Raw genomic sequence first — 13,597 nt, 5'->3', positions numbered from 1 at the left:
ACTCATTGGCAGCAGAAATTCCCTATATACAGTGATAATAATATATTTTTGCAATTCATGTTAGTTATGGATAAATTCTCTTTGTGATATTTAATTTTATTTAGCTTAATCTAGGACAGAACATTATTTTGTAGTTTGAGGTACTTATACTAGTAGGTTATATGTAATTAAAAATTACAGGTGCTCTATGTCATGGGTCAAAAGCAACGGATGAAATTGGAAATTTACTTTGACTTCAAAAAAATTAAAAAAGCACTAGCCAGTAAAATAAGGGCAATTTACAAAAATTGTAGTAAATCTTTTAGCACACGAGAAAACCAGCAGTTTTTATTAATACCATAAGCAACTTTGTAATTTATATTAAAAGGTAGCAGTCAGCAGTAACTGACTTGTTACCAGTTTGACATGTTTTCTAATGGGAAAATAATGAGTATATTTTCTTTTTTTCCCCCCTAAAGGATCTCTAACAGTTGACGATTGTGTGGTTCATATAGATCTGAATCTGGCTAAAGTGATTCATGAGAAATGGAAAGAATCCATTATGGTTGGTAGGCCTCTTATGAAAAGTTAAATTTTATATCTATTTTGACTCTAGTTTCTATGCATTTTTTATAAAGTGACACATTGTACATTAACTATGAAAACACACATGTATCTAGCCTACTGAATTTTCAGAGATGAATAAATATTTTGCTGCCAAGTCTTTTAGAGATATTTTTTCCTCTTGTAAAACAGTTTAGCTATACAGCTTGTGATTTTTTTTTCTTTTAAAACAGGAGCAATTTGTTACTCAGCATTAAAATTTATAGAAGCAATTTATTGAATTTAATACTGTGTAAATGGAAAGTATCTGTGGAATTATTTTTTTAAAAGATCATTTGTCACTTATAGATTTTTTAAAATGTCTATTTTTCTCTTTTTTATAAGGTTACTTTTTTAAATGAACAAAACTTTGTTTATCCAGTGTGATGCTACAGATTATGTGAGAAAAATCCTCTATTTTCATGAATGTTTTCTTTCACCTCCAATTTTTTTAGGAACGACAAAGACAAGATGAAATATCACGTGTTCTGCATGCTAGAGGTAAAACATTTTTATCTGAATAGTCTTTTTTAAAAAAATTAATTTATTCTTATTTTTGTACAGATGATGTTTTTTATACATTACTAAAAATATTCTTGTTTACAAGTAGACATAATACCCCTTCCCCCCAAAAAATATAGACCTGCATAAGCAATAGAGAGAGAAAAAAATTAAAATTAAAAAATAATAATAGTAATAATGATAGGTGCAGCCAGATGGTGCAGTGGACAGAGCACCTGCCCTGGAGCCAGGAGCACCTGAGCCCAAATCCAGCTTCAGACACCCAAAAATCACCCAGCTGTGTGACCTTGGGCAAGCCACCCCAACCCCATTGCCCTGCAACCCCCCCCCCCCCCAAGACCCAAAATAAAATAAAATAAGAGAAATGATGATGATGATGATGATGATGATGATGATGATGATACTAGGGCGCAGCGGACAGAGCATCGGCCCTGGAGCCAGGAGCACCCGGGTCCAAATCTGGCCTCAGACACCCAACAATCACCCAGCTGTGTGGCCGCAGGGAAGCCATCCAAGACCCATTTGCCCTGCATACCCCCCCCCCCCCGAGTAATAATTTAAAATATGCTTCAGTTCCAGCCCCTCCAGCTCTGTTGCGGGTGGATCACATTCTTTATGATAAGTTCATCACAAAAGCTACTTCCATATTTTTCCACCATTGCCATTGCTGATCGCAACTCCCTCCATTCGTACTTCCCCACTACCACATACTATATTTTCTCTCCTTTCACTCTGTCCCTCTTCTTAAATGTGCTGTAGGGTAGCTGAGTGGTGCAGCAGACAGATCCCCCACCATGGAGCCCCCATACCCCACTTAGGCCCAGCATCCACCCGGCCCTGTGGTCCCAGACAGGCCATCCAATCTCAGCCCCTTGCAAGAAGTAACAAAGAAAATGTGTTATATCTGAACACTCTCCCCCCATGGTCCATCCTCTCCTCCATCACTCACATCCCCTGTCCCTGTCTCCCTTCTCTCCTTTTTACTCTAGATGTCTATACCTATTTCCTCTCCTAGCCACCTCTGATGAGATTGAAGGTTCCCTCATTCCCCCTCATCTCCCCCCCTTACGATTCATTGCAATAGCTCATTGTAATAAAAAAAATCTTGTTGTATGAAATATCTTAATCTTCAAATTCAGCTCTCTTCTGTTCTTCATCTATAAAAGCTCCTGACTCCAGGGCCGGTGCTCTATCCACTGCACCACCTAGCTGCCCCTTTATGATATGTTCTTATATTTACAGAGCTTATTTTGAAAATTAAGCTGGAATTATACTTTCTTTGTCAACTAATCTTTATGGCTTCCCCCTAAAATATGCTTAAGTTTTGAGAAAAACCAAACTTTTTTTTTTTTTTTTTTTTTTTACTTTTGAAGATGCTCCTGTTGCTGGACATTCAAATCCTGATACTCCTGAACAAAAGTCATCTCAAAGAACAGGCAAAAAACTACTGAAGTGCCAAAACCCATCTGAAATGCCATTTTTCATGGATCATTGGAATACTCAGACTAAAAAAGTTTCACTGAGAGAAATAATGTCAGAAGAGATTGCTTTACAGGAAAAACATGAAATGGTATGATTCTTGTTAGAATTATCTCAGATTACAAGTAGATTTTTTTGATAGGTGTGTGGGTGTAGGACAAATGATTTTTCTAGCAATTGTTAACAATTATTTGATTTTTACAATTTGTAATCTCCATAGATAAGTTTTTGTTGTTGTTGTTCGTTGCCAAGACTGGGGTTTTTAACAACCTTTATTAAAGACAATTTTTTTGACAACAGCATTTCAAATTTCCAATTTTTAAATCCTCATATGGAATTAAGAGAAATTTAATTTTATAATTTGAATCATTTATCTCTAGAGAAGCACGGGCACATGTTTAAGGGGGGAGTCAATCTAAGAACTGAATTCTTAAAATATGAATTTTATTAAATGGCCACTGTGTGCAGAGCATTGAGTTAATTGTTGGGAGCCAAAACAAAATTGAGAAGTACAAAGGAAAGAGAGTCAAGACAGGCGACTCTTGTATCAGGAACAACAGGGATAATGGTTTGTGTGTAGTGTTTTTCCATTGCTTTTCTTCTGGTAATTGTCATCTGAATTAGAAAACTCATTTGTTTGCATTTACTCGAAATATCTATCTTCTTTTATAGAATGTCCCTTCATATTAAGTATTATTATTTCCTCAAGCAGCCACTTTGACTCATGCACATTAATAGTTAAGATATTCATGGAATTTCATGAAAAGATAAAGAAGTCCAAAAGCTTGGGCTGCCAAATTATGTGATCTTTCAAGAAAGGAGGAAAGTGTTTTTAAAAATGTTTTTATCTTTATCATTGAATAGGTTGTTGCTTGATTTCAGGAATCTGCCTTAGTTAAAAATGCAGATTCAGGAGACCAGTTTATTCTGTAGAAAGTGTATTGGATCTTGTGGAAAGAGTATTAGATCTGGAGTAATTCGTAGGACTGAAATTCAAATCCTGCCTCTGATAATGTGACATTGGGCAAGTTAGTTAAACCTTCTTGGACCTCAGTTTCCTAATTGAAAGATGAAGGTTTTTAACTCTGAGGTGTCTCATCCAATTCGAAACCTACATTCCTATGGTCTTTTCCTGAGCTTCACTTACCAAATTTGTCCCAGTTTGATCCAATGCTTGTTCTTCTAAATAAATACTTTCTGTGTTAAAAGGAAACAAAAACTGTTATGTTAACAGGAATAGAATTGTTTAATGAGAACCATTACATCCAGTAATTAATGAAATTATGAATTTTAAATTCATTTATGAGATGGGTTACACAGTGACTTTAGGCGATCATGTTGTCCATACTACTAAGGATTAATTTAAAATAGCATTATAATCTATTTTAACAAATGCCTAAGGTGAAAATGACCTTCTCCCCCCACCACCCCAAGCTGCACTTTTCTTCCCCTCAGTGTTAATTCCAGACTTGTTTGAACACCTTCTATGTGGAAAGCACAATGTTGGGAGAAGTAAGATGAGTGAAATACATTGTTTCACTTGTCGTTGTTAAACTTACAAAATAATAGAAAGCAAGTAAAACGCGAAGTTTGATTATCTTTTCTAGGTGCAAAGTGCTGTTTAAGCACTTAAGGGAGGAAATGTTAACTCTTATCTGAAAGGATCAGTTATGTTTTTCTAGAATGTATATTTAGACAAGGAAAAAGTCAGCCCAAAGAAAGCCAAAAGTTCTTAAGTTTTTATTGATCAATTTGCTTCTCATATAAATTTCACATCAATCCATCTGAAGACAGAATGATGGATAAATATGATGATGATGGCAATGATTGCTGTCTTATAGATATGCATTAGTACCATTGAATTTAAATGGTTTGTAATTTTTTTGGGTGTCACTATGGCTAAACTCTCTCATCGTTCAAATCCAAGTAAAAACTGAAAGAGGAGAAAAAAAGCAAACCTGTGTAACAAATAAGAAAAAAATGAATCCATGGGGTGGCTAGGTGGTGCAGTGAATAGAGCACCAGCCCTGGAGTTCAAATCTGGCCTCATACACTTTATAATTACCTAGCTATGAGGCCTTGGGCAAGCCACTTAATCCCATTGCCTTGTAAAAACCTAAAAAAAAAATATGAAAAGGTTAACAACTCTGGCCCTTAGAATAGCTAACTAGTATGCACCTATGTACAGTTACAAGAAACTTTTTTGTGAATATTGTTAAAATTTTTAATACAATTAGTGAAGTGAAGAAAGTTTTCTTGTATTCTTTTGATTAACAAAATTAAGAAAGTTAGTTTGAAAAATGAGAGAACGTAGATGTCCTTAAGGCCCTAAAAAAATCTCTTCTATCTTCAAATCAATGGATCAAATAATGACTTTTGTCTAATTATAGTTATCCCTTGTTGAAGTAGCATAATTTTCATACCACTGCTTTGAAAATAAATTTATTTTTGTAATAATAGCTATAAAATGTAATGTCTAAAAAATAAGAGGTGACAGGAATGGAATGTTTCCTCACCAGGAATTTGTACATTATTGATCTCACAGATCTGGACACCACTCCCTCACTAAGAAAAGGGGAGGGAACCCCCCCCCCAACCAAAACCTAGTTATTAAACCTGAAGCTACTTATTTTTATGTTCCTCTCATTTAAGGAAAAATGATAAACATTGTACAAGAATAGTTATAGTCTCTGTTAATAATTACAGTCTTTAATCATCAACAAAAATTATTACTTTTTAACAACCTACTTCAAAATAACTGTGCTTTTTAGATCAGTGAAATTAGCAGTATGGCTAATTTTGTATTTTTGATTTAGAAACAGGTACCACCTGTGTTTGAAAAAAATTGTGCTGCAAAATTGAAGGAGAAGCAACTCTTGAAGATGTTCCCAACTATTAATCAAAACTTTCTGATGGACATTTTCAAGGACAACAAGTGAGAACTAAAATAATGTTCTATAATTCTTGCAGTAACCTTACATAAAAGTTATAAGGTTTAAAATTTTTATCAATATAATCTCAAAATTAAAATGGAAATTTAAATACACATTTTGTTCTAAGGGATAGTTTATAGTATAACTAGTTCTTACTGATTTGAAGAAAAAATTATATGGGTTCAGATTATCTGTAAATTAATGAAAAATATATTAGGCATATGGTAACCCAAGGAATAACCATAAATTTGATCACTCCATCATTTTTAAAAACATGATCTCAACTTTTAAAGGTTACTTATGTTTGATGATTTATACCAATAAATTCAGTTCAGTTGTTTATTTTGTTCATGTTACTACTAGGTATGGCTGGCTAGGTGATTCAATGGATAGAGTACTGCACCTGGAGTCAGGCAGATCTGAATTCAAATTCAACCTCAGATACCTGATACTGATTAGCTTATCCCCCCCCCCCCCAAAAAAAATTATACTACTGGGTGCAAGAGATATAAAGGTTAAACTATGACAGTTTGTGTCCTGCTGTGAGAGAAATTATTATTGGGTAGCATTCTAGGAAAATTTGAGGAAGGAGAGAGTACTTTAAGTTAGGTGATCAGGAAATACTTCTCAGAGGAAGGCAGCACCTATTGGAGCCATGAGGAAAAAGAATGTTGACAAGTAGAAATGATGACTTGCATTTTAGACAATACAAAGCGTTACTTTTGGCATGTTATAATCTACTAGAGATGCAAAATGTCAGCTTAGTTGAGCAACAGAACTACTCTCATCTATCCCTAGCACCGTACCCTGCAACAGACTTGATGAGGAATCTTAGAAAAAAGGACATCTAAATCGTACCATTCTAAACTTGAGAGAGAAAGAATACATGACCATATATATTCCCTACTGATGTGTCTTAGTACCATTGTAATTAAATTTATGTCCGTACCCCTCTCTGTATTTGTGGGAAAGTTCAGTTCACATTTCATGGAAAATAGAACAACTCTTCTTGTTATGCCATTTGAGTAAATAATTTTGCTAAAGAGTCGATTCTATTGACTAAATTCTTTAAAGGAAATACACACTGGGAAGGACTGACTCTTTAGCTACAGGGTTAACAGGATAGCCAAACACAGGGTTACCTCTACTACCAAAATGCCAGTGCCAAAATGAGTTGGGATGGTTAGTCCACACGGCCATTTAAGTAAAGAATAGAAAAAGAAAAGATAGAATTGGTTTGTGTTGTCTTTTGAAGCTTTTTTTATCTTTGGCTTTGTTGTATTTGTTTATAGTCATGTGTTTATTTATGATTGTACTTAAGTGTTTATGCTTTTCTGATTCTGCTGATTGTGTTTTGCAGAAAGATAATTTATTCTAATGCTTATTATAAGTGTTATTTTCCTTCCATTGATAGTTTTTATATTTTAACTCCACAGCTACTGTTTAGAACAGACAGTGCAGTTTCTAAATTGTGTCCTTGAAGCAGATCCTGTAAAAACTGTTGTAGCTCAAGAATTTAGTCATCAAAATGAAACTGCCTCTTCTTATAATACACAGAAGTCTAAAGAAAAGAAGGTATAGTATGATCTCCCTTGAAGATGATGGCAAAGTCATCAGATTCTTTCTTTCCTGATGTAGTGAATCTGTGATGTCATTTGTGGGGAATCTTCCACAAATGCAGATCAGAACTTAAACCAGTGCCTTGCCTCTTGGAGTACTCTGGTCTGATTTCAGTGTGAATTTTTCAGAGGTTGGGGAAGCATTTTTTGAACTCAGAAACAGTTATAGTAGATTTTTGAAGGTTAGAGAGCTTTATCTTATTCCCTTCCTTTTAAATTAAAGTGAATATGAAATTAATTTTGTCTTGTTAATTGACAAATGGAAGTGGTGGGTAGTGATGGGAGTTTGGGAATTAGGGGATAATCAGTATAAAGTGTTGGAGTTGGTACATTGTGTTTGGCAAACATCTCCCTATGCAGGAGTCTGCTTAGTTGAACAGAGCTACTGATCCATCACCAACACCACACCCTGCAACAAACTTAATAAAAAAATTGCAGCAAAAAGAAAAGGGCATCCAGTTCAAGAGTTGAAAGATCGATGCCTATGAACCATTAGGGCAAATTACAAAGACAGCCAAGAATCCATGTGGGAAAAGAGCCTAAGGAAATTCCTAACTTAAAGGGAAATTTTAGGAAAGATGATTTGTCTAAATTGTTCTTCCACTACAATCTCAAGATGTATTTTTCACTGTGGCCACATGTAATTTTTAAAAATATCTCCTACTACATTTGTTTTTACATTGCCTAAGTTTCTCCCCCCTGCCATTTTCTTCCCAAGAGAGTCATTCCATATAACAATTTATAATTTTTAGAAGGGAAAAAGTCAGTAAAATCATTGCATTAGGAAAAACATCTAAAATTCATACGCTATTTCAACCCATGTACTTTCCTACCTCTAGATGAGTTGAGGCCATTCTTCTTTGAGGCCATGCTTGTTTTTTGTTTTGCAACATTTACTTTTGGTGTTTTATAGTGTTTTTTTCTTTTTACATTGCTGTTTTTTGGTTTTGTTTACTTTATTTTGTTTTAGTTCATCAAAGTTTTTTCAGTCTTCCCTGCATTAATATTTGTCTTTTCTTATAGCTTATAGTAATATTGTTGCAGTTACCATAATTTATTTAGCCATTTCCTAATTGATTTGCATCTACTTTGATTCCAGTTCTTTGCTTATCACTACCAGTGCTGCTATAAATATTTTGGTACAGATGCAGATTTACATTTATTTATTTATTTTTATTTAATATTCTCATTTTGTACAAATGATGTTTTTTTTATACGTTAATAAAATGTTCTTGTTTAAGAGTAAATGAAATACCCTCTCCCCCTCATAAATATAGACTCGCTTGAGTGATTAAGTAAAGGGGAGAGAACAAAAATTAAAATTAAAAAAAAATAATAGTAATAATTGTAGGTATGGCCAGGTGATGCAGTGTATGGAGCACCAGCCCTGGAGCCAGGAGCACCTGGGTCTAAATCCAGCCTCAGAAACCCAACAATCACCCTGCTATGCGGCCCCAGGCGGGCCACGCAAGCCCCCTTTGCCCTGCACCCCCCCAATAATAAAAATAATAATAAGAAGAAATGTGCTTGAGTCTTTCTTCCAACACCAACCTCTGTCGCAGGTGGATCACATTCTTTATGATAAGTCCGTCGCAAAAGTTACTTGCATATTTTCCCAACGTTGCCATTGCTGATTGCAACTCCCTCCTTTCGTATTTCTGCACTACCATGTACTCTATTTTCTCTCTCCTTTCACTCTGACTCTGCTGTAGGGTCGCTGAGTGGTGCAGCAGACAGATCCTTGGTCCTGAGGCCAAGAAGCCCTGAGCCCCCATACCACCCACCCCTTAGGCCCAGCATCCACCTGGCCCTGTGGTCCTGGGCAGGCCATCCAATCCCAGCCCCTTGCAAGAAGTAAAAAAGAAAACGTGCTATATCTTATATCTGACCACTCCCCCCCCCCCCCCCCTCCATCCTCTCCTCCTTTATTCACATCCCCACCCCTTCCCCCTGCTCCCCCCCTTCTTACTCCAGATGCCTACACCCCATTGAGTATATTTGCTGTTTCCTCTCCTAGCCACCTCTGATGAGAGCAAAGGTTCCCTTATACCCCCTTGCCTCCCCCCTTCCATATCATTGCAGTAGCTCATTGGAATAAAGAAAAATCTTATTATTTGAAATATCTTGGCCTATTCCCCCTTTCTTTTTTCTTTCTCCCATTACATTTCCCTTTTTTTCTATTGACTCCATTTTTACACCATATTTTATCTTCGAATTCAGCTTTCTCCTGTGCTTCAACTACAAAAGCTCCCTCTACCTGCTCTATTAACTGAGAAGGTTCATATGAGTATTATCAGTGTCATTTTTCTATGCAGGAATACATGCAGTTCATCATCATTAAGTCCCTCATATTTTCCCCCTCTCCTCCAATCTCCATGCGTCACCTGAGTCCTGTATCTGAAGATCAAACCTTCTGTTCAGCTCTGGCCATTCCAAAAGGAACCTTTGAAATTCCCCTGGTTCATTGAAAGTCCATCTTTTTCCTTGCAAGCGGACATTCAGCCTTGCTGGGTAGTTCATTCTTGGCTGCATTCTAAGCTCTTTTGCCTTCCGGTATATTGTATTCCAAACCCTACGAGCTTCCAATGTAGCTGCTGCTAAGTCCTGAGTGATCCTGACTGCAGCTCCACGGTATTTGAACTGTGTCCTTCTGGCTGCTTGTAATATTTTCTCTTTGACTTGGGAGTTCTGGAACTTGGCTATAATATTCCTAGGGGTTGGTTTTTGGGGATCTCTTTCTCGGGGGGAATCGGTGGATTCTCTCCATTTCTATTTTGCCCTCTGCTTCTAGGATATCAGGGTAATTTTCCTGTAGTAATTCTTTGAAAATGATGTCAAGGCTCTTTTCCTGATCATGACTTTCAGGTATTCCAATAATTTTTAAGTTATCTTTCCTAAATGTTTTCCATATGAGTTGTTTTTTTCAATGAGATGTTTCCCATTTTCTTCTAATTTTTCATTCTTTTGGTTTTGAAGTATTGAGTCCTGATTTCTCATAAATTCATCAATCTCCCTGAGTTCTCTTCTTTGTCTGAAGGATTTATTCCCTCAGAGAGTTTTCTTATCTCTTTTACCATCTGGACAATTTTGCTTTTTAAAGCATTCTTCTCCTCAGTAACTTTTTGAACTGTTTTATCCATTTGACCTAAGCTGGTTTTTAGCATGCTATTTTCTTCAGCATTTTTTTGGATTTCCTTGACTAAGCTGCTGACTTCATTTTCATTTTTCCTGCATCTCTCCTTTCTTTTCCCAGTTTTTCTTCCAACTCCCTCATTTGATTTTCAAAGTCTTTTTTGAGCTCTGTCATAGCCTGAGCCCAATTTCTGTTTTTCTTGGAGTCTTTAGATGCAGGAGCTTGTGCTTCCTCATCTTCAGACTGAGTGTTTTGATCCTTCTTGGGCTCATTTGCAAAATATTTCTCAATGGTCTTCCTCTTGTTTCTCTGCTTGCTCATTTTCCCAGCCTGGGCCTGGTTTTGGGGTGCTTCCTGAGCTTTTGGGACACTCCCACAAGGATCTCAGTGTGTGAGGCTCTGTCCTCCCTCCTGGTCTGTGAATGACCATAAGCACCTCCCTCTGCCACGGAGCGAGGTGGGGGGGGGCCCTGCTGTTGTATGGGGGGGCCTAGACTGCGATCAGGATCTGAATGTGGTCAGAGCCCCAGAGTCCTGTTCCAGGGGCAGAGGACAGAGCTCGGCAGTCTCTCTTCACTCCCCTCCCTCAGCTCAATGGGCTCATGCCCTGGGGGCTCCTGCGGGCTCCACCTGCTTATGTTTCCTGGAACTGGATTGCTCTCTGTGTGCCCTGAGGGCTGGGCTCTGGCAGAGGTCCCCCACTGTTCCCCCAATTTGTGCGGGGTGCTTCCCAGGGCGTAGCTCAGGAAACTCCCCCGTCCCAGGGCTGCCTCCGGGAGGCTGAAGTTCTTTGGCTCTGGTGGGCCACCCCTCTGGCATGCCGCCCCTCCGACCCTGGGGAGCAGAGCCTTTCTGCTCTTTTCCAGGTTACCTTGAGTAGGAGAACTGCCTCACTGGGTCCCTCTGTGGGTTCTCTCTCTTGAAAATTTACTTAGAGTCCTTAGCTGATGAGTTTTATAAGAGAGCGTGTAAGACATGATCCGTTCTTGTCGCCATCTTGGCTCTACCCCTGAGGCCTGAAAATAGAGATGTATTTTTTTGGAAGGCAAATGGGGTTAAGTGGCTTGCCCAAGGCCACACAGCTAGGTAATTATTAAGTGTCTGAGACCGGATTTGAACTCAGGTACTCCTGACTCCAAGGCCAGTGCTTTATCCACTACGCCACCTAGCCGCCCGGAAAATAGAGATTTATTAAAGGAAGTTACAGCATATTAAGAAAGTAATAGAAAAGTTAAAAGGAGCTTAAAGAGAAGACCACGTGGATTGATAATTGAATTGGCCAGGCCAGTTGACCAAGGTTCAGTCCGGACTTATTTTTATCAATGGGTCTTAATCCTTATTTTAAAAAATCTTTCTTAAACCTCTTTTCTTGCCTAGTTTATTACAGTGAGACATAATTAAACCTTTATTTGATTAGGGATCTTGCCATTGAAACTGATCCTTTTTTTTTGAGAACTTTACTGTACCGTTTATTGTGATAAGATACAATCCCCAAAACTAGGATTAAAGGCATATTAGTGACCCTTATTTTCCAATTTACTATTTAAATCAGATGCTCAGGCACTGAAGACAATCTTACTCAAGTTATGTACTGTTTTTCTGAATTGGTAACTTTAAGAAAGCTCAGAGTGTTACTTGATTTTTAAACTAGAAGCTGTCTAGAGTCAAACTAGGTTTTCTATTTTCCTTGTTGATTATTTTTTCAGACAAAAAAATCCAAAGAGACAGAAGATATACCAAGTGATCCATCTTTCCAGGATTTTGAGTACCCTAAGTATGATGACTACAGGGCAGAGGCTGTCCTTCACCAGCAGAAGAGATTGGAATGCTATAACAAGGCAAAAGAAGCTTATCGAATGGGGAAAAAAAATGTTGCTACATTTTATGCACAGCAGGTAAAATGGACAGTTGCTTATTGATGTTTGTTTGGTTTTTAACTTGTCATTTTCTAAAATAACTACCTTTAAGCAAAATTTTTTACATCATTGGTATTGGTGGTAGAGTTTTGCTTCTGGCTTCTTGGGATGAGATGGTGGGACAAAAGGAAGGAAAAGAGAGCTCTTGAACCAAATGGAGGATAAAATTGTATAGGTGATTTGGAAAGGTTCATATTAGTGAAGCAGGTCAAAACTTGAATTTGTGGGAAGGGGACACTTGAGAGAAATTGAGGAAAGTTTGAAGGAGAAAAATTGCCAGGTTCATATATTGGTCCAAATTCTAGTTTTGGGTTGAAAGAGATAGCCATATCAAGAACAATTGAGGAATGTACAAAAAGGGAGTAGAACCTGAATAGAAGGAAGATAGTTCATGAGACAAAGAAGGCAGACAAAGGTAAATGGAACAATTAGAAGGTAATTTATAGAGTGGATTTGTGGGTGAGTTGAATTAAGTTTCATTGTGCTAGGTATAAGGGAATGTGAATATAACTGGAGTTGTTGAAACTAAGCAAAGGAAATTAAATAGAGATGATATTTTATTTAGAGGTGATAATTCTAATTTTAAAAAACTATTTCCTTTTTAAGAAGGCTCAAAATTTCAACCGTTATGGAGATTTGGAGAAATTTTGCAGTGACTTGAATTGATGGGTGAGATTTTTGTATTTCTCCCTAATTTGACAGTTATTTGTATAGTGTCTCTTATGGAGAAGAAAGTGTGAAGGTGCTGAAAACTCTGTAATTTCTGGATTGTTAGGGAGGGTATTTCTTTTTTTCTTATTGATATATTTTTTTTTTATTTTTCCTATTACATGTTTCCTATTACTTTCATCCACATGCATATTTATGTTATACAATTTTCTTCACCCTCCCTTCCAATCCCCTCCTCTCAGTGGTGAACAGTATAGTGAATATATATGTACATTTGTGTTGATATTAGTAATTTTCTGTATGAGGAAATAAGACTAAAGGAAAGAAGAAAAAGCATGGAATAGGAAAGAAAAACATAAGAAAAAAATTTTAAAAAGTGAACTTTTTTTTTCTTTTTGTTTTCTTTGTCTGGAGGCGCATGGCATTGTCCATAACAGGCTTCCCAGGTTGTCCGAGCTCTCTGAACTGCTGAGAGGCGCTGTATTCATCAAAGTCAATCAAGTTACAGTGTTGTTGTTAATGTGTACAATGTTCTCTTGGTTTGGCTAGGGAAGGTATTTTTTAAAGCAAAAAAAAAAAAGAAGCAACTTCTGTGGGCAAAAAAGGAACCTGAGGTGGAAGACGCATCCCTGAGACTTCATGGGATAAAGTTAATGGCTCTGGATGAATACTTATTCAGAAGAAACAGCATAGTTAAAAGATAATGATGTGGGGCAGTATTGTGTACTAAGAAAGTGAGGAAAT

General features: G+C 37.0%; 1 protein-coding gene across 3 annotated transcripts in view; it reads left to right on the top strand.

The window, feature by feature from the left end:
- Positions 1 to 13,597, top strand: part of N4BP2 (NEDD4 binding protein 2) — an 81,508-nt gene that overhangs the window by 53,070 nt on the left and 14,841 nt on the right. For all 3 annotated transcript variants that reach the window (XM_074229593.1, XM_074229592.1, XM_074229594.1), the window contains 6 exons: positions 459 to 544; positions 1,038 to 1,083; positions 2,478 to 2,674; positions 5,400 to 5,518; positions 6,953 to 7,091; positions 11,975 to 12,163. In XM_074229593.1, coding sequence (XP_074085694.1) covers positions 459 to 544; positions 1,038 to 1,083; positions 2,478 to 2,674; positions 5,400 to 5,518; positions 6,953 to 7,091; positions 11,975 to 12,163 — 776 coding nt within the window. The remainder of the gene's footprint in view (positions 1 to 458; positions 545 to 1,037; positions 1,084 to 2,477; positions 2,675 to 5,399; positions 5,519 to 6,952; positions 7,092 to 11,974; positions 12,164 to 13,597) is intronic.

The sequence above is a fragment of the Macrotis lagotis genome, chromosome 3 (assembly GCF_037893015.1).
Source record: "Macrotis lagotis isolate mMagLag1 chromosome 3, bilby.v1.9.chrom.fasta, whole genome shotgun sequence".
NCBI lineage: Eukaryota > Metazoa > Chordata > Mammalia > Peramelemorphia > Peramelidae > Macrotis > Macrotis lagotis.
This window is presented reverse-complemented; position numbering and strand designations above follow the sequence as displayed.